Source organism: Arvicola amphibius, chromosome 2 (genome assembly GCF_903992535.2).
Source record: "Arvicola amphibius chromosome 2, mArvAmp1.2, whole genome shotgun sequence".
NCBI lineage: Eukaryota > Metazoa > Chordata > Mammalia > Rodentia > Cricetidae > Arvicola > Arvicola amphibius.
Window position 1 is genome coordinate 111,204,518 of NC_052048.2, and position 25,401 is coordinate 111,229,918.

General features: G+C 39.3%; 1 protein-coding gene across 19 annotated transcripts in view; it reads left to right on the forward strand.

Moving 5' to 3' along the window:
• Nrxn1 (neurexin 1) overlaps positions 1 to 25,401 on the forward strand; it is a 1,076,729-nt gene that overhangs the window by 511,863 nt on the left and 539,465 nt on the right. For all 19 annotated transcript variants that reach the window (XM_038319685.1, XM_038319674.1, XM_038319675.2 and 16 more), the window contains 2 exons: positions 1,026 to 1,407; positions 2,435 to 2,625. In XM_038319685.1, the coding sequence (XP_038175613.1) occupies positions 1,026 to 1,407; positions 2,435 to 2,625 (573 nt within the window). The remainder of the gene's footprint in view (positions 1 to 1,025; positions 1,408 to 2,434; positions 2,626 to 25,401) is intronic.

Sequence of the window (25,401 nt, forward strand, 5' to 3'; positions counted from 1 at the left end):
CATTACTCTAAATGGAATATGGTACTAATTTGACTATTAATGGGGTTGACACAGACATATGGTGAGATGGGAAGAGAGGAGGGGCTTATGAGGATTTGTCCCTGAATGAAGCTGCAATTACACATCCCACTAGGATATTTGAGACACAGTATCTCCTAGATTCATGGCATTTGAATCCTCCTCAGAACTGAATGTGCTTTGAATTAATGCATTTTGCTTAAATGGTTATTTCTGAGGAAGAATGTGAGGAAAATGGTATAGGTCAGAGATAATCTCTTCAGTAACAGGAAGACTGCTCTAAAGGGTGAATCTGAATATCCACACAAGGAAGGAAAAGTAAAAAGACTATTTTTACTTTCAAACACATATTAATTGTTCATTATTACAAAAACATTCAGTAGCTCTTTCCTATTTATTCAGGAAATAGAAAAATACATAAAAATTATTTTTTTTCTGAAAGCAAATAAAGAGAAACATTACATAACTACAAAGCTAAAATGTGTGGGTTGCTAATGGATGTGCAGTCATTTAAATCAATTGGTCCTGACCCCTCCTACCCTCTTTTCTCCCCTCTTCTTTTACATTCCTTCCTTTCTTTTACTTTTCATGAAATTGATAATATGCTAACAAGTATTTATTGTTTACAACAAGACACAGTTTTCCATGTGTCTTAGGCTGGTACAGAACTTAACTATGTAGGACAAGCTGGCCTCTAACTCATAAGCCCCTTCCCTTAACCCCTCAAGTCCTGACAGAACAGAAGAACATCACCACACCTTGGCAGAAGGAGAAGTTTTACTACAGCCAAAATTCACATGGGAATTAAAACCTGGCCTAACAAATTTTATTATATATGACCTCCTTACCCTTAAACCATACCCAGATATTCTTACTGTAAGCTACCTATTGAGTAAAAAAAAATATTTTAAAAATATTTTATTACAGTGAAAATTTGTAGTGTCCTATGGAAGTCTGGAAGGGTCTTTCAGATGCACAATATATCAATGTATTATTTTTTCTTTCAGGCCAAATGGCAGGTGACCACACAAGACTGGAGTTTCATAACATAGAGACTGGTATCATCACAGAACGACGTTATCTTTCTTCTGTTCCCTCAAACTTCATTGGACACCTGCAAAGCCTGACGTTTAATGGGATGGCATACATTGACTTATGCAAAAATGGTGATATAGATTACTGTGAGCTCAATGCCAGGTTTGGCTTCAGGAACATCATTGCAGATCCTGTCACCTTCAAGACCAAATCGAGCTATGTTGCCTTAGCTACATTGCAAGCCTACACTTCTATGCATCTCTTTTTCCAGTTCAAGACCACATCCCTAGATGGACTAATTCTGTATAACAGTGGGGATGGAAACGACTTTATTGTGGTTGAATTAGTTAAAGGGTATGTACATGTCAGTTCCATGAAAAGAAAAAAAAAAACTGTGTAAGGTGAACTTCAGTATCCAAAAGTCTATATGAAACTCAATTTGTTATCTTAATATGGTAGAAGACAAGAGGGGGAAGACAAATGGCTTATTTGCTCAAAGCCTTTAAGAGACATCTTCCATGCGTTCAAAACAGCGCAGTTTCATGTGTGTACAAGTATACGTGTAAGTGAAGATCAGATCTAGTTCACGGAAGGGTAGGGTTCCTGTGACTCCCATACTCCAAATGTGGAGTTCCTGAGTTTTGACAATGCAATAGGCTACTTTGTGCTAAATTAAATAGCTAATTCAGTTTATCGGATTAGTTCTTTAATGAAATTCTAATTAATTCAAGCTTAGTTCTGTGATGAAAGTTAGTTCTGTTCAGAAAAATTAATGAAATGTTTTGATAATGTGATAAATATGGACACATTTCCATCCATTTGGACATTCATTCACCCTAGGTGAATATTATTGTACATTTAATATAGACTGGATAATATGCCAGCTAACACATACCATACAGAAAACCATGTATGTTTCCCTTGCCATCCTTGTGTACATCTTAGATTCCTCCCAACTTTGGAGCACACATACATACCAACATACGGCATTACTGAGTCCAGGTGAATATGAAAATTCAACAGAAAAACATGGTGAGCAGTTTCCTGGGATGATCATGCACATTTTTTTCAGTGTCCTGGGTGGAACAAAAAGACAAGTGGAACCGGAAGTGTGCATTAGAACTTCATGTTGATGCATGAGAACCCATCTCCCTTAACAAGAATTGCTAGGTCGGTGTGATTGACCAGATGAGTTGATGACAGGAGTGGGGAGCCCAGAACAGAAGGTGGTCCTTTCTGCTCTCAGCTTCACATGCAGGCTGCTCCAGCTGAAAGTTTTAGAAGGAGGAATCCACTTGAAAGTGCGCTTTTATAATGTCTTGTTTACCATCACGGCTTATTCAGAAAGCAACGACTCTTCCCTTTTTCATTTTCTCTCTAGGTACTTACATTATGTGTTTGACTTGGGAAACGGTGCTAACCTCATCAAAGGGAGCTCAAATAAACCACTCAACGACAATCAGTGGCACAATGTGATGATTTCAAGGGACACCAGCAATCTCCACACTGTAAAAATCGACACGAAAATTACAACGCAAATCACTGCAGGAGCCAGAAACTTAGACCTCAAGAGTAAGTATTGGCTAAGTCACAGTGTATAGCTCCTGTACTCTGTACATGAATGACAAACCCTTTGACTGACAGGGTACAGGCCCAAGCCTTCACAGTGTACAGCATCTGCCCACGAGTGACAAAACCCTTTGACAGGGTACAGACCCAGGCCTTCACAGTGTACAGCATCTGCCCATGAGTAACAAACCCTTTGACAGGGAACAGGCCCAGGCCTTCTGCAAAGGCTGACAGGAATGTCCGGATTTTGCACATGATTAATAATACAACACACAAGTCTCTGTTCTCCTTTAATGTGGCATGAACATATGTATTTTTAATAACAGTTCAAAAATGCAACACCTAAGAATGCATGTGTGATTAAAATTTAAAGAATGAGAAAAATGTGCTCATAATCTTGATATTGTTAAGAAAGGTAGGCACCTGCAAGTCTTCAGTCTCGGTGGCTTTCTATCAATTTGGAGTTAATGGAACCAGATGTATACTGAGCTTCTCTTTAGTCACCCCTCCCTCCCCCCCGCCCATGTACATACACACATGCTCTTGCTATCTGTCTATCTATCTATCATCTATCTACCTCCCTATCTATATTTATCTATCTGCCATCTATCTATCATTTATCTGTCTGTCTGTCTGTCTGTCTCTTACATATACACACACATACATACATAAATGCTGCTTTAACGGGATGTTCAGAAAGTCTTAGCTGACATTTTCTTACTTTACTGAGGCTTAATCTTTAAGATGCTTAGAAGACATGCTAATAATAGGAGACAATAATATTAGATCCGATTTGGATGGGTCTTTGTGATTCACTGAGAACTTTAGCTTTATATCTCATCATAATGATCAGGACAAAAAGAACTAGAGAAGGTTCCATTAGCTTTTCATTCTGAGTATAGGAGAGTTGAGGCTTGAATGTCTCAACCAGGGATGGGGCAGCTTCTGGAGGAATGATAATCAAACCCAGGGCTAAGCACTTCCTCCTCATTTCCTCCTGCTGTGCCCTGATGCATGACAAAGCCCCTCAGATAGCATTTCAGGCATATTTTGCTTTAAAAGGCTGCTGGTTTATAATCATTAGATCTCTTCCTTTGATTTGGGAAGTAAATACATTGAGAGTTATAGAACTGGCAGGGGGAAATCCAACAGCAATCTTTCTAGAGGGAAAAAAAGTGAAGCTTCTAAACAAGGTGAAAGAAGAAAGTGTTTTATTTTGCATAATTGTCGAACATATTTACAATGCTGGTTCTTTATTTGTCACACAGAAAATATGTGACAACAGTTGTCTCCCTTTTTTCTAGCAAGCTCCTGTTAACTTCTAAGATACCCCGTTTGCTTCAGATCTAATAGCTTAGCTGACACCAAACCAGAAATGTAGAGAAATGCAGCTTAGTGAGCGCCACTGCTTCTCTGTCTCGTCTGTGACAAAAGTCTCCTGAACCTTTGATTTCTGTTCAGGAGATGCCCTCCTTTTGCACAGTGGACTCAGGTGGCCACTGTCAAGGAAATGGGGAGATTGTGAAGGGCACTGGCCAGGCCACCACAGCAGAATAAACAATGCCTTGTTTATGTCAGAGAGACCTCAGGGCACATACATGACTATGACTAGAGACCTCAGAGGCCATGTCATAAATTCAAATGACTAGGAACATGCTGTCCACCGTGGCTTGAAGCATTTAATGCTCATAGCCCAGTTTGTGAATGAAATCCAGGGCTGTGTCTCTGGGACACAGCTCCTAAAAGCTATTACTTGATCCGTAATCATTGAGATGGATGTAAGCAGACTAGGAGGCTGTCGTGGGGTTCTTCTGATGGGTGTGTGTGCCATAAAGGTGGCTTTACAAATCTTAGATATGTTTTCTTAAAACGTCTACTGCTTTTTAACACTGGTTATAAGAAAAGCATTTCCCATAATTAAGAAAAAATACTGAAAATGTGAATCACAGTCTGATATTGGGAATAAATTCATGGTCTTTTGTTTTGGTCTTATTTTTTTTTTTTTTGATACAGTGTTTCACTGTGTAACAGCCCAAGCTGTGCAACTATGAACTCAGTTTATAGTCGTGTTTAAAAAAAAAAAAAAAAAAAAACAGAAACTTGCTGGGTGTTGGTGGTGGTGCAAGCCTTTAATGCCAGCACTAGGAAGGCAAAGGCAGACAGATCTTTGTGAGTTCCAGGCCAGCCTAGTACTGCTGGTCTATAGGACAGCCAGGGTTACACAGAGAAAGTCTGTCTCAAAATAGAAACAAAACAAAACAAAGACAACAACCAAAAGTCGGTTTAAGTTAGAGGTTAATCTCCCAGATGGATAATTAGTTTTGTATGTGTTTGCTTCAGTATGTGTGTGCATGCATACATGCATGTATGTGGGGCAGGCGGTGCTGGTGTGGACCCTGAGGAGGATCGTGGGTGTCTTGCCCAATCCCTCACTGCCATATCCCTCACTACCATATCCCATTGAACCGGAGCCTCTCACGGGATGAGGAAGTCGCAGCCACACTCCTGTTTGGGCCCTGTGTCTCAGCCTTGGATAACAGGCACACGCATGGTTGGAACTGGGATACTGCATGTATCATGCTTGTGTACGAAGCACTCTTTCTTACAGACCCTTCTCTTCAGGTTATGCAAATGAGGCTTTTATCAATAAATTCTGTGAAGCTGCTGTGTTTCCAGACCTTTCCAGGTCACAAAATGAGAACTAGTCCCTAAAATTAGGCTGAGATTTCCCCTTGTGAGTGACTTTTAACTGGAACAATAACCCCAAGAATCCCAAGGAGAGAGAGCACAGTGTAAGACGTCAGCTCCCTGTACTCCCACCTTCGCTCTGCAGGACGGTAGTCCCAGATAGATGTTATTTACCGAGCACTGACCCACTGCTAGGGGTGACGAGCAGATGTGAGAGAGGGTGACAGGGTCCCGCCCTGAAAAACTACCATCCCAAGAAGCACACTGTTTCTGAGCACTCATGCACAGTACATAGCAGGGAGGAGAGCAATGGGGTCACATGTGGGCACGGAAACTGAGAAGAGCTGGAAGACTTGTTGATGAAGCCATGTTTAGGGGATGTTTGAAAAACACTAACAAAGACCACCAGGGACTGTTACTCCTTCCCTGGATATTAGACCTGCCTGACTTGATGCCCTGAACAGACCGTGCTAGCCAGTCAGGTAGGATGGCGCCGCTTGTGGCTGCAAGAGGCAGGAAATCCCCTTATCTAAATCGGTGGTTTTACTTGGGGCTTGTTTTCGCTGACAGTCACCTTTGATAATTAAACCTATTCTGATGTACATACACCCTCTTCAAAACATCTTTAGTTCTCCAAGCGAGACCAGTCTGCTTACACCACACGCCTGTGGCAGTTCGTGAAGTACAGAAGTCCACATCCTTCCCAGCGTAACTCACCGGGGATGCCCCGGAAACAACCGGTGTTCGGTTAGAGGTCCTCACTACGCATTGTGCACTAGCATCCTGAAACAAGGCACCGTTTACGTTAAACAAACTTGAGCTAACCTTTTAAATTATTTAAATGAGTGGAGGTCGGTGCCTTCCGAAGTCACCGGGCTGAATTAGATTTTTGACACTTACGTTCCTCTACCCGACAGACACACCAGAGGGCAGCATAGGGCCACTTACTGTGTTCCATGATGTGTGTGTGTGGGGGGGGGGGGGGGGGGGAGGTGATTAACTCGCTCCGTTTGCGCTGAGAAATAGAATCGCTTTGTTTCCAGAACTTAAAATTCCATATTTAACCTGCGCAGTAAAGTTCGCTTTTGTCCGTGGCTGTGTTTTATCTTGTAGATTTAGCGATGTGAAACCCAAACCTCGCTCTTCCCCACCTCAGTGGAAATAGTCACAAACAAGCCTCAATCTATGGCTCCTCCGTGCTAATGACCATGTTCAAATGATCTTTTCTGACACTGCCCAAGTCTCGCGGATGGTGCAGTTTGGTTTTCATCTTTATTCCCAGCTGCTGCTGTCTGTTCCCTTTGGCTATAGAGCAAGCTGCAACACATAATGAAAGGCTCCGCCTTCATTTGCTCTGGGCTAATTCCATAGTCCGACTCTATTCATTCTGGAACGCTAGAGCCCCGGCCTCTTTAGCAAGATAATGCAATCCCTCCTTGTGCATCTCTTGTCCTAATTTGCGATTTGGTTCCTAACAGTGTATGGGAAAAAAGCTGATAGATTTAAAGGAGGTTATTGTATGTAATCTTTATGAGTGTCCGGAAATTCGAATTGAGGTCAGACTTGCTTATTCACTTATCTAGTTCAAGAATAAAAATAGAAAAGACGAATAGTTTTGGGACTCCATCTGCCATAGATGCCCTTCTTTAAATATTAAATCATCCCTCGGTAAATGGAAGCACATTTGAATTTGATTGGGGCCATCATGCATCTGGGTGCGTAGCAGAGAGTGCCCTCACGTGGCCACTTAGTAAAATTACACCGAGTCATTCTTGGACCGTATCTAGGTCAGCCAGGTAGTGAACTCTCTGTCCCTTCCTCTTCCTTTATCCCCTCTCAGGAATTCCAAAGTATTTCATTCTCGAGGGTGTCCCTTTCCTTCCCTCCTCATCTCTTTTAAACATTTTTTGTACCTCCATTCAAATCTCCGCTTGAAGGTAGTTAATTGCCTGCTGTTGTTTCCTGAGCCCAACCACTTAAAGGTCCCCAACGGGAAACATCCAGGACTTTCCCTTCCAACAGGTTCTGTCTCTAAGGAAAGATGTGCATCCATCCTAAACTTGCTACGCTACTTTCCTTTGTAACTCAAACAACCTTTTACCCACTGGCCCTCACTCTCTGGGCCTGAATACAAGGCACATCTTCCTGTTTCCTGCCTTTTCACGTTGTATTTTGAAAAGCATTTACCGAGGGAGGGATATTACTTCTAAAGCGATGACCGTGATCAAACATGTCTGAGCTTTGTTGGCTTCTGGTAGCCGGCTTGTCTTGAGAGATTTATTTGCTTAAATAGAGAATGTTCAGAGAATAATTTGACTTCGAATGTAGCCTTGGTGGGTGTGACATCGGCAGTGGAAGAAATGCCAAACGACCCTCTTGGTGTCTTGTTCATAACCTAGTGAACTATTAAAGATTTCTCAGTTTGTGGGAGGTTAATTTAAGGGTCTATTTGAAAGTTAGAGGGACAAGAAACCTTTTCAGTGGCTAACGAGGCCCCTCAGAGGGTAGGGCATTTATTCTAATTGCTACAGAAGTATCTCCTTGGAGCCGGGCGGTGGTGGCGCACGCCTTTAATCCCAGCACTCGGGAGGCAGAGGCAGGCGGATCTCTGTGAGTTCGAGACCAGCCTGGTCTACAAGAGCTAGTTCCAGGACAGGTTCCAAAGCCACAGAGAAACCCTGTCTCAAAAAACCAAAAAAAAAAAAAAAAAAAAAAAAAAAAAAAAAAAAAAAAAAAAAAAAAAGTATCTCCTTGGGACCCAGGTGTCCCTGGCACCTGCTCCCTCCTCCCTAGTCCCTAAGACTTTATCCTACAAACCCACTCCATACTATCCTCATGCCTCTGAGATCCTCTTTCTACGCTGCCTGCTGCCACTCCCCCTGATAAGCTCTCATTGCTGGCAGTGGTTCAGCTTTATGTACTCCCCCTTTGTGTCATTCCCCAGTGAGTGGACCTGTCACCATGGGCTCCAGAATGCAGCAGGTGTTTTCCCAGCTGCAGGGACTACATTGACTTCTTTACAAATTGGCAATAAATACCCAATTAGATTTCCATGGCATGCAATGTGAACCTACTGAGAAGGATGCTGTGTTCCTAAGACTCTGCATCTCAGAAGGAAGCAGAGCATTTTGCTGGTGGAGAAGCGTGTTGAACATCATACAGAAGCTGGGGAGTTGAAAATAAAAGTGTTTAGCAGGACAGTGGAGTAAGCAGCACAGATTAAATAATATTTTAGCTTCAGTGCCGGAGATAGGCAAAGCTCAATGGGGAAAGGGGCCGCTTTGGAGTCAAGCACCACAGCTCAGAACAGAGACAATAAGGCTGTGAGTTTGTCAAAGTGATACTTGACATTTTCGTTATTCCTTTTCCCACACAAGTGTTACAGCATGGTTATTTAAAAGACAATTAGAGATGTGAAACCATTGTTTCTCTTTGATGACTCTGTTGAATTCCCAGGCTTTTCAGAAATCAGCCCAAGTCTATTCTCTTAATTATAAAACCACTGACGGTTTTTTTTAATCTACTCCCACCTCTCAGAGGACATCCTTGCCTTGACATGCATCGTCCCCTATGGCCTCCTGTCTAACATTCACTATGAGAGTTCTTCTGGCTCTGTATAAGTTTCAGGCCAGATTCCACTATTGCAACTTAAGTGTCTGTATCCTGCTCCAAGAACTCAGTGTTGTTTTATTGAAGGACTTTAAGTAAGTCAATGTATTCTTTAGTATTTCATGGAGCTTGTAAGGCTCACCTCAAACGTAACAGGTACTTGTTATTTGGTGACCAACTTCCTTTATTGCTTTTTCCCAAGCCAACCATCTGGACTTCTTAGTTTCTTAGCAGTTGCTAAGATATTAGCAATTACTAATTCTAGCTCATCTGAAGAAGGTTTCTTCTCCTCCTCCAAACCTCATTCCCAAGTTACTTCTCCCCAGTCAGCCCACACACACTTGTTTGAAGTCCTTTGTTGTTCTGAAACTCTAGATGCTTTAAGTTTCAGTATTAATGTGCTGTCTCTCTTGCATCACAGACCATTGCATTTATAAGTTTAGCAGGCATGGTTCCCTCTGTTTTTGAAAAGCTTGATGGCCCATGACATAATTATTTGATTTTTGCTGGGACATAGATATGAATCATGGACAACCATAGGATGATATAAAAAGTTGTCTTCATGAAGCAAACTCCTTGCTTAGATCTGCTTAATAAATAATTACAAATACCTTAATTGATAATAAATAATAATAAATTACCTTTTCTGTAATTCTAGTAATTGCTGTCATTATTGAACGATTGAGTGTCAAGAGTCAGGCTAAGAATTTATATGTGAAGAATTGTATTAACTAGGCAAGATGATCTAATATATATTATAATCAAGCCCACGATGCTACTTTTTTTTTTTGTTTTTTTGAGACAGGGTTTCTCTGTAGTTTGGAGCCTGTCCTGGAACTAGCTCTTGTAGATCAGGCTGACCTCGAACGCCTGCCTCTGTCTCCCAGATGCTACTGTTTTTACATCAAGCCATCTCTTAAAATTGTAGTGTTGGGGTAGTTGTACTATGCACAGATCCACAAAATATATTAAGTTCTCTTGTAGAACTACCCTTAATGCAAACATTCAAATAGTGATGGATCAGCAGTTGAGAGCACGGGATGCTTTTGTAGAAGACTCAAATATGCTTCCCAGAATCCAATTAGGGTTCATCCCTCATAACTACTTGTAACTCCAGCTATGTGTTGTCTTCTTTCTCTTTCCTAAGTGATGTACAAGGCCCCCACACACACACATTTTAAAGCTTTTTAAATTAAATATAAGTTATTAATCAAATCTCAGAAGTGATGAATTGATTGTGGCCACAGTATCCGGGAAAAGGCAGCATATTCAAACTTCTGCTCCTTCCTACTCTTGTGTGAGTGTAATTGATGGCTGAGGACAAGTCTGACTGCAGGTTCTAGGTCAAGCAGACATGGCATCCTCATTCTTTAATGGTGCTTTCCTGTGCTCATCCACGATGTCTCTGTGTGAGGTCCAGCTATAACCCCTATGATACCCACGTTCACTGCAGCGGACTCAACACCCACCTGTCTTCAGGCATTCCAGCTAGCTTCTTTCATGCCCCCTTTTCTCTAATACTCCCGGCCGCCGCTTTCACTCATCACGCCTAGAAACGTATCCATTCCTGGTGCTCGCAAGTTATTTAATGTTTTCTCAGTTTAACCCCTAGCAGTTCTGCCACTTCAAACTGCAGGGAACACAAAGCAGTATTGCCAGGGAATAAAAGGGGCTGCCTCTCGTAATGGAGAGATGAGTACACTCTCACTGTATCACAAAGATCTCTTCATATCATATTCTTTTAGAATTTATTATTTTGTTTTATTTTATTTGTACCGGTGTTGTGCCTGCATATATATCTAGGCAGCACATGCATGCCCGTGCTTTCAGAGACCAAAGGACTGGATCAGATGCCCTGGAACTGGAGTTACTGATGGTTGTGAACCACTGTGTCAGTGCTGGGAACCAAACCCAAGTCCTCTGTGAGAGCAGTCATTGCTCTTAACCACCTCTTCATCCGGGCTGGGCCACATCTCCGGGTCCCACAAACATGGTTTATACTCCCGATTAGTGAACCGTAACTGTGATCAGTGCTCTGGAGGATGTGGCAGGAGGATTATATGTTCTAGGGTAATCTGCTCTACACACTCAGTGAAAAGTGATTATTTTAATTGTCAGGAATATCATGTGATAAACTGAGACATTGTCTTTCGCATAAAAAATTTAAACATGTGTGCCACCAATTTATTAGAAAATGATGAAAATTTCACTTCTGGTCATTAAATAAGAAATATTATTTTGATTCCCACTTTTCACATCTTTCCTACCCTTTGTCTTACATATAACACATGTTTTGTGTTTCTGACCTTAGTCTTCCTGAGGTACCATGGCAAAATTCTTACTTGTTCTATGTCCGTTGTATATGTTCCATAGTAGGCTAGCATTTACAGATTCACAAAAAGTAGGGTCAGCAAACAGAAAGCTTATGGTTGGCTTGTCAAACAGTCCTTAACTGGTTTAACAGTCTATATCTCAGCCGGGCGGTGGTGGCGCACGCCTTTAATCCCAGCACTCGGGAGGCAGAGGCAGGCGGATCTCTGTGAGTTCGAGGCCAGCCTGGTCTACAAGAGCTAGTTCCAGGACAGGCTCTAAAAAAGCTGCAGAGAAACCCTGTCTCGAAAAACAAAAAAAAACAAACAAACAAACAGTCTATATCTCACTCTTCAGCTATTCCAATCTTCCATTTCCTCTAGCCTTCAAAGTAATTTTTTTTACCTCCAAGTCTTTGAGGGTGAATCCTTTCTCATACATATTGCGTATTGAACACATAAAGTCCTTAGAGATACTATAACATACAGCATTGTGTGGTAATTATACTGAAAATATCCTATCTTTCACCGTGAAAGAAATTCCCTTTTAGTTAAAAAAATCTTTAGTTAACAAAAATCTTCAAATGCTTAAGAAAAAATACTTTATTTAACTCAGTAACTCTCATAATATTTTAGAATCTCTTTAGTAATGCCTCTAAACCATATATACTGCTTTACCATTGTTCTATACTGCTGTATGATTTCAAACTATCTGGAAAACAAGTGATGAATGTAGCTTTTTATCCTGTATGTCAAGGTAGCCTAAGTCTCCTTTTTTGATGTTGTATTAAACAGGCCATTATAGGGAATAGAAGTTCTCTTAAACTTAATAAGTAGGAGATCCACCCACCTCAAATAAATTTTCATTGATTTTGAAATGAGAAGCTTAAATTATTTAAAATAAAAAAATTTAAAGACAAAGTATTATGTGGAATAACATAGAACTTTCAGGAAAATAACAGATTTGCATAGGTCCTGTAACTGACCTTATACATGTAAGTCTTCATTCATTACCAGAAGTCATTTTCAGTGCAACTTATTTTTCTTGTATCATTCAGAATATTTTTAGTAAAGTAGTAAAGAAAGAAGTAGCCTTGGAGGCGGGTCTCAAGTGCGAACCTCATTCTCTTGATGCTGGAAGTCTTACTTGTGCTGATCCAGTGCGTGCCTCTTTTGCTCACTTAACTGTAACATCTGGGTGTTCTGCAGAGCCTGGAAGAATCAAAGTCCCTCTTATGCTCAGTGAAAATCCATATGCAAATCCTAACCAAGTTTGTGGCCTTAGCAAATCCGTCTGCAGTTCAAGTGGGCATCACACATGAAAGGAAAACAAAAACATAACAGTGACAGAATTGTCCACCGTTAAGAGTATTGATCACAGGTATGGAGGCTTGCTGCCATTTAGCTGGGGACAAAGGAAAACGTTGAAAAAAATTTCTACCTGATCTTTGCTTAAAAAGCCAAATGTCAAATTTAAATTTTGAAGCCACAAAATGAAGTTGGCTTGACATGGATTTAGTTGCCTGAAGTCGTACCCCACCTGCCAGTGTTACTGAGGTAGAGTAGATTTAAGAGAAGATGGCTTACCCCACGCACCTCCATAGCAGTTCCCTGTTGGTCTCCATTCAGCGTACCACCAGGTTTTCCTCAGTCTGCTGGCAAACACATAAACAAATCAGTCTTCATGTTACAGGGCTCAGAATCTCCTTTAAAAACAAACATTCATCTATAGGCAGTTTTCCTCAAAAGTTTAGCTAGAAAATAATCTCATATTGAAAATCATTTTCTAGTCTTTCCATAAAATAAGGGAAAATATTTGGCTTTCAAAGTCTGACTGTAGGAAAGCCATGTGTTGGGGTCTGAACTCAAACCTTGGTGGATTGCCCACCCTTCTCTTGAAGATATTAGTATTAAGCCATGGCAGGGAGAGTTGCAGGGTTCTGATGTTCCCTCTGTGAACAACAGTTGAGAAGTGGCCTGTGCATCTAAACTTCAAATGCTTGCTTTATAGGAACGTGGACCACTGGTCAAGAGTCTGATACCAAGTTGTCACAATTATGGCAGAAAACGGACTGGTTTTTCTTCTGAGATTTCTGAGCTTGTGGATGCATCTCTGTGTCCTGAGAATCTGGGGCTCCATTAATACCACATTACTTTTCTCAATTGGCTATAACTTTCCAAAATTTCCCGTACTTTGTAGTAGTAATGGGCCTTTTGCCTTTGGAGTGCACACTGTATAAGCCAGGGTGGATTAACTGAAATAATCAGTTTCAGAAGACAGGACTTTAAGTGTGATTCCCTTATTTTCTGGCATCATTGTCCTGCACTACAAGACCTTTGCAGCATCTCTAGCATCTGTTCATGATGACCTTCCCTCACTGGTAGCTTGCTAGGCAGATACAAATGAAACAATGCTTTTTAACAAGGATTTTTAAACCTTAGTGCATTTCACTGATGCCAGTTATTTATATATTATAATAATCAAGTCTGAGATTTTGTCCCCAATTTTTGCAGTGCTGGAAATTGATTCCAGAGTCTAGTGAATGCTAGGCAAACCTCTCTCGCCATGTATGACCCACCCTTCTTTCCCAGTTTTGATCATAGCAATGCCAATGCCAGTGAGCAAGAAGAAAAGAGGCCTTGTTCACACAGACAAGATTCTCATGTTTAAATTGGCTTTCTTCTGTTTTTTGGAAATTTATAGGTGCTTTTGTTTTTGTTCTTTTGTTTGTGCTTTAGCTAAAACAATATGTTGTCATGTATGGAAGGAAAGTGTCAGGTTGGAACACCTGGAACCAGCAGAGTAGCCAAGAAAGGGTATTTACATTAGAGAAGATCTCGGTCCCTAGCCATTATTGGTTGTTGGCTCAAAAGCAAGCCAGAATGAAGGGAGACACACAGACACAATCATGAAATGCAGATGGGAGTTATTGAACATACTGAACAGAGATGGGGATACACAACCAAAAGTAGCTTGGCTGTATTCTACATGGAAGTATATGTATCCTTTGCTTTATGATAACAGCAGGACCACAGAATAGATGGGTTTATAAAGAGCAAAGTGCCCATAACATAATCTATGATATGGAGGCTTCATAAGTGAGGCTATGTTTGCATGTGACAGAGCCCAGCGCGTGATTGGACATCCCGGAAGCTCAGGTAGAGGGTCAGGACAGCATCAAACTAGTTCCCCACAAGAGTTTCACACTTATTTTATCTTCAGAAGAAAGCAAAGTATCCTCATTATCACACACTGATCCCTCAAACTGCTTCAGTATTCTTAACTCATCCCTCTATCTCTCACGACAAATAAATGCAGTGTGTGTTAACTAAAACCACTCATGAATTCCTCTAACAAAGTACTCTATCAAACAGACAAAAGTGTTCATTGCACTACATTTTCCTAATGGGCTTTCTGGCTTAATCTCTGTGATCAGTAAAGAGATCAGTACAAAAGACATCCTCTTTATTAACTTACTCCATGATTCTCAGAGGAAGGGAGCCAGACACATACAAACGGTATAGCAATACAGCTGCTGCTATGCTTTCCTATTTGAATGATTTTTTTATTAAATCTGAACTATTCATTATATAAGCATTAAATGAGTCAACAAGTAGTCACTGAGCCCTACTAAGTGAAAGTGAGATTTTAAAAGAGCCAAGGCCATGATTATCTCTTGAATATTTATAATTTAAGTAGAAAGAAGAGATCTACCTGCAAAACACCAAGAACAAAAATTTTCAGAAAGAACAAAAAGATGCAAGATTGTGTCAGGATTTAAAGAACATACTGATTTAAGACTGAAACATAGATAAATATATTATCAAGGTGGAATTTGATTTGAACACTTAAAATTAAAAATCTTATAATGAATCATTGGTAGAGGCAAGGCATTCATAATGAAAGTAATGTGTACTGTGAACTTTGATGGAATTCTCTAACACAATATTAGAGAAATGAAGGTAACTGAAGATAACTGAAGATCAAAATAACACAATTTCAGTCCTCTGTCTGGAAAAATTGTTGGGAATAACTTGCTTAAAGTTTAGCAAAATTTCACACTAGGATCCTTCCAGTTTATATTGCAGAGGGAACGAGATATTGGATAAACCAGGACACAATGGGATGCCAGTAGGGTAGCTCTAAAGGTAAGGTGGCTTTCCAAGCAAGTTTGATGATCTAAATGTTATCCTCAGAACCCATCTTAAGGTAAAATGAAGGAAACTAATTCTGTAGATTTTTTCTTCCAAATCTCCATGCTTTGATAAGTCCACATCTCCACACACACACACACACACACACACACACACACACACACACACACGGGGTGGGGCGGGGAGAGACAGAGGGGGGAGAGAGGGAGGGAGGGAGGGAGAGAGAGAGGGGGGTATATTAACAACAAAAATAATGTAAAAAAAACAAACATAGGAAGGTTGACATGGAGTCAATAAGGTGGATAGATGGAGCTGGGGTTACCAGATAATGAATTGTTGCAGGGGAACACACACACACACACACACACACACACACACACGTCAGCAAGAGCTAGAATTGAGAGTGAAAATGGAGGAACCGATGTCAGAGGAATTGACAAAGTTAAGTCACTAGTTTGAAGGCATGACATACAAAATAGAACTAAGGAATCATTTGGGAATTTTTGCCAGGGTGGAAAGGAGACTAACAATCAGACTCTTATAAAGCAAGTCTTCAAAGTTTACTTTTCCAGTCAGGGGCACAATTACGTTTTGGAACCCCTAAGTTTAAGGAAAATTTACACATAAGATTTTGCAAGTGTTTCTTATGGAATCTACTATAGACTTCTGTAGGATTAGACCATTCATGTATCAAAGCAGACGAAGGTATCGGCAGTTGAAGGGTGTCTATTCAACGAGACAGTTATCTATCTGACTTCTCTTTAGCAAAAAATTTCTAAAGTTGGTTTCAGTATTTTTCACTGGGATCTGTTAAAGACATGGATATTACATCTAAGAATGAAGTATCTTTTTGAATTCTTCTTCTGCATGAAATATTGAATGTCTGGCATACTTTGATGATTCTGGGTATATGAGGCTTATTGTACTTATCATACAGATGTATCTTCCCAAAAGTTCAGATTTATTTGAGAAATAGTCACTGCCTATGCTTTATCTTCTAATAATTTGATATACATTATTTAAAACAGTTATAGGAAAGATTAAATTGATATTCTGTTCCCTAAAAAATCAATATATGAGTGTTTATTTTTCAAATATTACAGGTGATTTTCTTCCAACAGATTACCACTTTCAGACACTCATATGATTTCTTGCCCCCAAAATACTTTTCTTGACATACCTAGAAGATCTCTGACCTGCAAGCATTACTTTTTGATGGGACAAGAAAATATTAAAATTAATGATAAGGACATGTTTAAAGGCAGAGGTGGATTTTCCCTGGGGAGAGGAATCGCAGGCACCCTGCTCAGGAACCACCAGTCAGTGTGGGCAGATGCAGTCACTTTTAATAATGAATCATAAGAAATGAGGGAAAAGTTAGAGTACCCTGCATCTAGAATTAGATTTTTCTCCAATGTAGCCATAGGAAAATGAGTGAGAGTAGATGAGTTCAATTTTCCCCCAAAGGATGATTTGGAAGCCTGTCTTTTCCTAGTCATAGCTATTCACATCTTCATAGATGAACCATGGGCCTTTTAGTGCATGCTCTTTTGAGTTAAAATAAAAGTGAGACTGCTCAAGAGGTAGAGAAAAGTACATATGAATAAACAGAAAAGCTGAGTCAAAGCACTAATTATACCTTGACACTTACATTCTGCTACTGTGAGGCCAAACTGGGACACTGATCTAATTGCCTTCTGCTCCTGGTTTTCGTAGAGAAAGAAAACCACTTCCACCACTTCTTTTCTTGGGTTGGAAATTTCAAAATGATCCCAACTTTAACTCCTGGTTTCTGAGCCTAGTTTATATCCCTGGACCCCTTAGAATATACTTGTGTTCAAATACCACATTGTAATATCAGATACAAGTCCATCTCTCCTCACATCGTACACCAGTCCCGCTAGACTGTCTGGCCTCTCCATTCTCCCACCTCTTATTTGAAATACTTTCCAGCCAGTAGTCAGAAGATCCACCATATCCTATTGTTTTTCCACTCAGACATCTCCCTTTGACCTTTCTTATCTAACATTACTGATATCATTTAATAAATAGTTGAATATTCTTTTTTCCAACCATACCTTCATACCTGTTTTTTGTTCTCTCTCTCTCTCTCTCTCTCTCTCTCTCTCTCTCTCTCTCTCTCGCTCGCACGCACAAAAAAAACATGTTCACTTTGTTTCAAGAGTGCAACTTGCTGCATCCAAGGTCTTCCATCTACATTTATGTCCTTGTAAAGTAATATTTCTTATTCCTTCTGATCTCAACTCTTCCATCAAGGTTTGAATTACAAAGTTCACAAAAATCTTATTTCTCTGGCTTGGAAAGGGAGGGAGTGGGGATATGGGTGGAAGGGAGGGGAGGGAAGGGGGAGGAGGAGGGGAGGAGATGGAAATTTTTTATAAAAAAAAGAATTAAAAAAAATCTTATTTCTCTCATTTCCTAAGAAGCATTTAGTCTGAACATAAAACTGACTCTTGGCCTTCATAGAACATTTTGTGTTTATTTGTTTGTTTGTTTCCTATCTGTTGATGTATCTAAATTAGAAGATGTTTATCAAGCAAAATTCATTATTGTTTTATCAGGTTTTGGATTCCTTCTGAATTCCCAGGGCAATCAGCATATAATGAGGAACGTGCCTTGTACTTTACTGATGTGGGATGTCCCTCTGCTGCTTTTATTTGTTGATGAATGAAATTGTTTGGGCCAATGACTCTTATGTCTTGAATTAATCCATTTCTAGTAATCTGTGTACTGAAATGAGGCTGTGGCTTACCAAAAGGGTTCTGGATCTTTCTTTTTCGACAGCTACATGGCATATCTTTGACCCTGCCTACTCTCCCTCTCTCTCTCTCTCTACCTCTGTTCTACTTTCTAATCTGGTTTTACTGTGATAAGTCATTGGCCCAAACAGCCTTATTATCAACCAGTAAAAACAACACACATATATAGAAGGACATCCCACATCTTCTCTTTTCTGTCTAATTAACAGGGAAGGTATATATATATATATATATATATATATATATATATATATGTTTTCAATTAACAGGGAAGGTTTTAACCTTAGCATAGTAAAATATATATAATATAGCATAGTAAAATATATATATTTATATATATATTTATATATATTATATATAATATGTATATATTATATATATAACGTATATATATATACGTTATCAAGCAATAATTATAGCTATAATATTTAGTCTATTTATTTATGACTCTTAAGTTTCATATCTAATTTATCTTTTATCATAACTAAGTAAAACTATAACTATAATTATCAAGTCTTCAGCATCATCAAAGACCCCAGAAGGATACAATATTACCTAAGTAAACAGGAAGTGTAATCAAGCAACTTCCAAAACTGTAGAATTGACAGAGACATCAAATTACCTGGACAGTCACCCAAAGTTCTTCTGTAACTTTGGGGCTTCCATCCTGAACATACAGACCCATAGTATCTGACAGGAAGCAGGAAATTTGAAGATCTGTATTGCTTTATACTAACAAAGTTTGTCAGTTTATTTCTTCTGTGTACTGCAGAATGTCTGGCAGGTTTTTTTTTTTTCATGAGGCAGGAACCATAAATGACCACCTCATCTTCTTTAGGCAAGTTTAGCAGTCACTTTTCTATGGGTCCTGCATGTCCATTTCATGCAGCAAACCAAAGCAGTCTAAGCATGAGCAGTTTCTTGCCCAGATAGCTAGCAAACTTTATAAAGAACCTCTTCAATGCCCATCATCCTCTTGAAATAGATTGGAGCAGATGTATCTCATTGTAATGAAAGTTTCTAAGTTCTTAAAACATTTTAAATGCCATATTCTGTAGGTCTTTGAAAGGGTTGAAGAATACCTATTCATTTGAAATGTATCTCTGTACATCTAGAAAACCTAACTAACCTGACTACAAGTTTGACTATCATAAATGACTATCTATTAATTTATATTTCTTAATTATACATTACCTTTTAAATTAGCTGTATAAACATATTACCTTAAACAAGAGCAAAAATACATATGCCCATTGTAACAAATTGACCTTAAATTTCTATCAATAGACCAAAGTCTATACAATGCAAAATATTCATCTCTATATCATATCCCCCTTTAAAATGAAAGCAAACATTTATAAACAATCATTTTTGGAATTTGGGTGTAGTTTTCTTCAAACTGCTTCCTGCTGTTTGTTGGAAGAAGTATTTTTAGGGTTCATGGAAACCTTTTCATGTGTCTTGTTCCATCAAACTGCATTATCCTGGAAAAAATCCACAGGTTTCCATCCTCTGTGGAAACAAAAGCCAAATCTCTTTTCTAAAGCAACATATCCTTAGACCCAAAGTTTGAAATGAAGATACCTTTATGTTGGTTTAGTTTAGCAGCCCCCAGAATTAAATATCTCCCTGCGGTCAAAAAATTCAAAGAACACATCAATATACATAATCCAGACTCTCTGTGTATATTCCATCTTTATGTAGCTTATTTTTCTTTGCTCCTTTAATCTACGATTGTCTGTATTCTTCAGTATTACTCTTATAGTCTCTTTAAAGACTTTGTTTTTAACTATTTATTTCTTTTTATAACTGTTTATACTATTTTTCTTCTCTCTCCAAAGTCTACATACATTTTTTTAACACACTGTGATCTGTTCAGAGGTTTATTTTTGTCTGAATCTCTCTATATTGTATGGGTATCTACTCTGTCCAGTCCAACATGGTGGAGACATGTGTACGGCCTCTGTGAGCCATGCACATCACCCCAGCTTCAGGGATGCAGCAGCTCTATGGCACTATTAAGCAGTTTGTAATATGCTGTCCACAGAACCTATTTCAGTGTAGGACCTCCCAAAAGAGCCAGAGCCATTCCATGATACCAGCATGAAACAGGAAGCCGACTTTTAAAGAAGCCATACAGTATTTTTTGCTGCTGATGCTGATTCAAGAAGCCTTTACTTAAAAGGAGCCATGCCGATGCTTGCAGCTAGCAAACATAGTCCATCTGAAAAAAAAATGCTGCTACCAAAAAGCCATGTTTAACTCTGTTCTATTCTGTCTAAAATTCCTTCCCAAGCTTTCTCAGGTTTTATGTGAATGTAGTTGACCTACATTGATGCCATTTTGAAGACAGAGGCTGCTCGTTTGCATACTGGCTGCCCAGACATGAAAAATTGCACAGAAACTGTATTAATTATAACAGTGTTTGGCCAATCATTCTCGTGTATTCCTAGGTAGCTAGCTCTTACATTTTCAAATTAACACATTTCTATTATTCTATGTACTGCCATGAGTCCTTGCCTTACTAGAAAGGTTTTGGGTCTTCTCCTTCGGCAGCTACATGGCATCTCTTTGATCCCACGTACTCTCTCTCTCTTTCTCCATTCTGATTTCCTGCCTGGGTTGGCTTTATTCATTAACCAGTAGAAGCAACACATATACAGAAGAACATCCCAAATCACCTTACCTGAACCTATTCAGCCCTATAGTCAATCAGGTGCAGAGTACATGATATGTACTAAATACACTGAGGAGTTCTCTGTAACCCTCACTGTCTTCGAAGGTAGGCATTATTAATTCCACTCCACAGAGGAATAAACTTGCTGTGAAAGATGTAATGCAATTTAAGGAGCTTATACTGTGGACATCAATGAGTGACAGGGTTGGAGCATCTAGTCAGAAATAAGCACAAAGCTTGCCCATGATTCCTTATTCAAGCCTGTGCAGTTGCTAGGGAATAGTTACTTATCTCTGGCTATCATGAGAGGGTATCATTGAGAGCTGCTTAAGTGTTTCTGGTTCTTGATATTATAATACTGATGATAGAATATATATATATATATATATTACATCTAGTAGGATATATATATATATACACATATATAAGATAGTATTGAAATTTAAGAAACTTACCTTAACTCTCATTTTTTTAACTTGACTACATGACACATGTTTGCCAAAATATTTGCTAAAAATATCCCAACTCTATCTTTTCCTCTATATGGCCCACTTGAAGTACAGGAGTAAACACATCCAGTCATCCTAATGGAATAGGAGAAAGGCAACAGGTGAGATTCAACTATATAGGAAACTTGGCTTTTAATGGATGTCCATCTAGGCATGTTCACACACAGGGTCATTAAAAAGCAGATCCTCTACTATGCACAGGACATTTACCTGCAAAGACCCATTAGTGCTAATGGGTCATTTCCCTTCCATCTCACCAAGGATCAAAAGGATATGCTACATCTTTGATGAGGTGGTAATGGTACACAACGCTGAGTCCACTTAAGCATTTCCTTTGTTCTCTTCATAGGGAAACCCACCAGGGGACTTTAAGACACTCGTTAGTATATGAAGTTTATAAAGACAGCACTAAGTCAAGGGAGGATGGGCTGTGGGGAGCTAAGTGCAGCTTCAGTAATGAAACTGAAAATGAACCCCAGGGTTATAAACACAGACCCATCCACCTCGGGATGTTTGAGGTTCTTATCCGATCCCACATTGCTTGATGTAATATTTTCTGTTCTTTAGGGACAAGCCATTGAAAGACATCAGGCAAATAAGCTTACTAATTAGGAAACAGAGCTTGTGATAGGAAGTAGAAAGGAGAAGAAAGTATGCTCTCTTTAAAATCTCTGCCACACCTTACCATTTTCCCCCTCATGATTTTTTATTTTCCTAAGTGATCTCTACCTATTGGGTGTCTAATTATATTTACTGGTTGTCCACAATGCTCAGGTAATACAATAGATTTTAAAACAAACACTGAACAACCTCCAGGAAGTTGGAATCTGAAAGAAGTGTGGCTATCAAATGTCCAGCATGGCTTGTATAAATTTTCATCTTAAATTCTATATCTAAACCACTTAATGGCAGTAAAAAGAATTTTTATTCAGTCCTGTTCTGTTATCTAATACTATGTCTTTCGTACTAAGAAAGAATTGAAGCACCCCAAAGAATTTAGTTCAGGAAATGAGTGTAGGGAGCACATCTTTGATTGACATTAGACACATTGGAGTATAAATCTCAGCCCATACTTTCGACTGTTCAAGAAAGCAACTTTTCCAAGTTTTTTCCAATCTACCTTGATTCCTATTTTGATCTGTAATTCTTTGATTTAATGAAACTGAAAATTTGAGGAATTATGGTTCCCTTATCTCCCTGAAGTCATTTCTAAATTACAGGGTTGGCTATCACTGTACCTATCTTTTGGAAAGTAGAGAGATAAAGCAGAAGCCTGAGATTCACTTTCAAATATTTTATGGTTCCCATCCAGGCACCTACTGAACCTTTATCCAGGCATCCTGGTCTTTTGATGGGACCTACCCAGGTCAGACTTGGTCTGCTATTTCTAGGTCTTCAGGAAATTGTTCCATTGCTCCCACAACAAGGTGGAGAATGGAAAGTTCCATGAAGCAGTATATAATCCCAGAAAGCTAATTCTATCATGAAAATATCCATCCACAAGGATCTTACTGTTGTCTCTGGGTTCTCCTGAAGAAACATGGCAATCTCAATTACCCTTGTAAATCTACCTGCAGTGTTGTTACCCAAGCAGGATCAACTCTTAAATAAGAGAGCTGTACTTTCCTTTGGACAGTCACCAATAGCTGTGGTTATAGGGTTATGTGGTTATGCTTCTATAACTCCTGTTTGCCCAGTTGCAGCCTGAGAAAGTTTTACTTGCCTTATATAAGTGTATATATATATATATATATATATATATATATATATATATTCCTAGAAGAATCTAGGTTTTGAAAAGTCTAATGCAGAAAGCTAATTTTATATCTTTGATTTATGACTCATGTCCTTTCTGAGGCAACTAAAACACAATGATTTTAAATTTAAATGAGTGGAAAGACAAAGGAGATAATGGAAATGTGGAGGAAAATAATCAAATAATGTTACAAAAATAGTATCTTATGATGAACACCAATCTATCCTTAAACATCAATGATGATGATTTATCCAATGTTATTTAAAAGATGGGGAGAAATATAACCAGTACTTTCTGCACAAGTTATAAGACATTGGTGGCACACTATTGTAATGGCAACAGTTTTATTTGGTAGAGTAAGGGGCAAAATTTCTAATTTTTTTGATTTATTAGATTTTTTTCAAAGAGTACCAATCCAAATTCCCTCTCCCTCCCTCTCATTACCTCCACACACCCTCCCACCACATCTAATGCTCAGAGAGAGTAAGGCACATTGCTTTGAGGAAGGTCCAAGGCCCTCCCTTCTATATCTAGACTGAGCAAGGTATACATCCAAAGAGAATAGGATCCCAAAAAGCCAGTACATGCTGTAGGGATAAATCCTGGTGTCATTTCCAGTGGTCCCTCGGTCTTCCCCAGCCATGCAACTGTCATCCACATTCAGAGGGACTAGTTTGGTCCTAAGCTTGTTCCTTCCCAGTCCAGTTGGAGTTGGTGAGCTCCCATTAGCTCAGGTAAACTGTTTCAGTGGGTGAACTCTTCATGGTCTTGACCTCTTTGCTCATATTCTCATTCCTTCCACTCTTCAACTGGACCTTGGGAAAAGATTTCTCAATTCTTGAGGCTGCACAATATTGATAAAGCTACATAATTTTGTTGTCAATATTTTCACCAACACAGTCCAGTAGTGTCAGATTTGGGGCTTTGGGGCTTAGTTTTCCTCTGTTTACAACCAATAAGTTAGTTTATTACTGTTTCATGAACAGTGGTGAAGGACATGAATGATCTGGCTTGAAGACCAAGGACTTCACTGCTCACAGTGCAACAAATGCCGTGTACATCAGTTCTTGCTCCCAGTCTCACAAAGACAACAGAGCAGAGCAGATTAGCATTAGGAATTCAGACTTTTTTCTTTTATACTGGTAAAAGTATTCTGAGTGACATGAAGTTAGAACGGTTAAGGTGAGAGAGATTTTATGGGGAGAAAAGTGAGAGAAGTAATTGACATGAATATCAGTAGAATTTACAGTCTGAAGTCACAGTTACAGAATTCTGAGGTCACCTCCTTAAACTATATACTGAATTCATTAATTACATCTACTAGATGCCATCCAGTCACTGTGAATAGTCTTCAGACAGAAGAAAACAGGGATTCCAATAGTGTTTATAAAATCTACAAAACCTAAGCTGAGGTTGTAGACAGCAGAACTAAGCAATTTGTTTCATTTGAAACTGCAGGAAAACAAATTAATAACTTCTTTGAGAATTGCAAAGCAGCACAGAGCTAAAAGTGGTGTTGTTTGTAACTTAGCAGAGAATGTGTGAAGAATTACATAAGTCGGAATATAAAAGGCTTGAGTCAGTGAAGAAGATACCCAGGCAAAGAGGATCAGATAGAAGACTCCTGTTGGGGACCCTTCCCCAACCTCCTCGGTTATGGATGACCCTGGGTAGTGCCGCAGAAATCAGGACATGGGGGTTGCAGAGTAGGAGATACAACTGCATACTTTATTGCAAAGCCAGTGTTCTTTTTATAATACTCAAATCACGATTCAAACTAGGTTCCCATAATACATGAAAATAGTTTCATAGACTAGTCACTTGGTTGCAACTAATTTTGAGAGCTTCGTGCCCTAGCTAATCTAAACAAAAAGCTCAGTGTTATGGGAATAACTCTTGTTGTAATATAATATGTAAAAACACCTCAATAGAAGACAAACCACAACTTAATAAGAGCCTTTGAACTACAGTGCACATCTCTGTTCTCAAGGACTGTCCATTGGCAAGGCATTCTACTGATGGGAGAGGTTTGCCTCCTCCCAACTTGGTTTGTCAAGCCTATCAGCAAGAATGCTACCTCAAGTCTCCCTTGCATAGAGTTTCTATGCATTTCAAAACCAGCCCTCTACAGACTCCAACTGGTCAAAATACAGAGAACTAATGATTGTGGGATGCTTAGCCCCAAATAATACAGTTATAGCACAACTCTCCCACCTAATGCTCAAGCAACACTGAAAAAGAGGAGGTAGAAGAGCCAGAAAACCAGGGAAGATGCTTTGAGTTTGTGTCTCCTAAA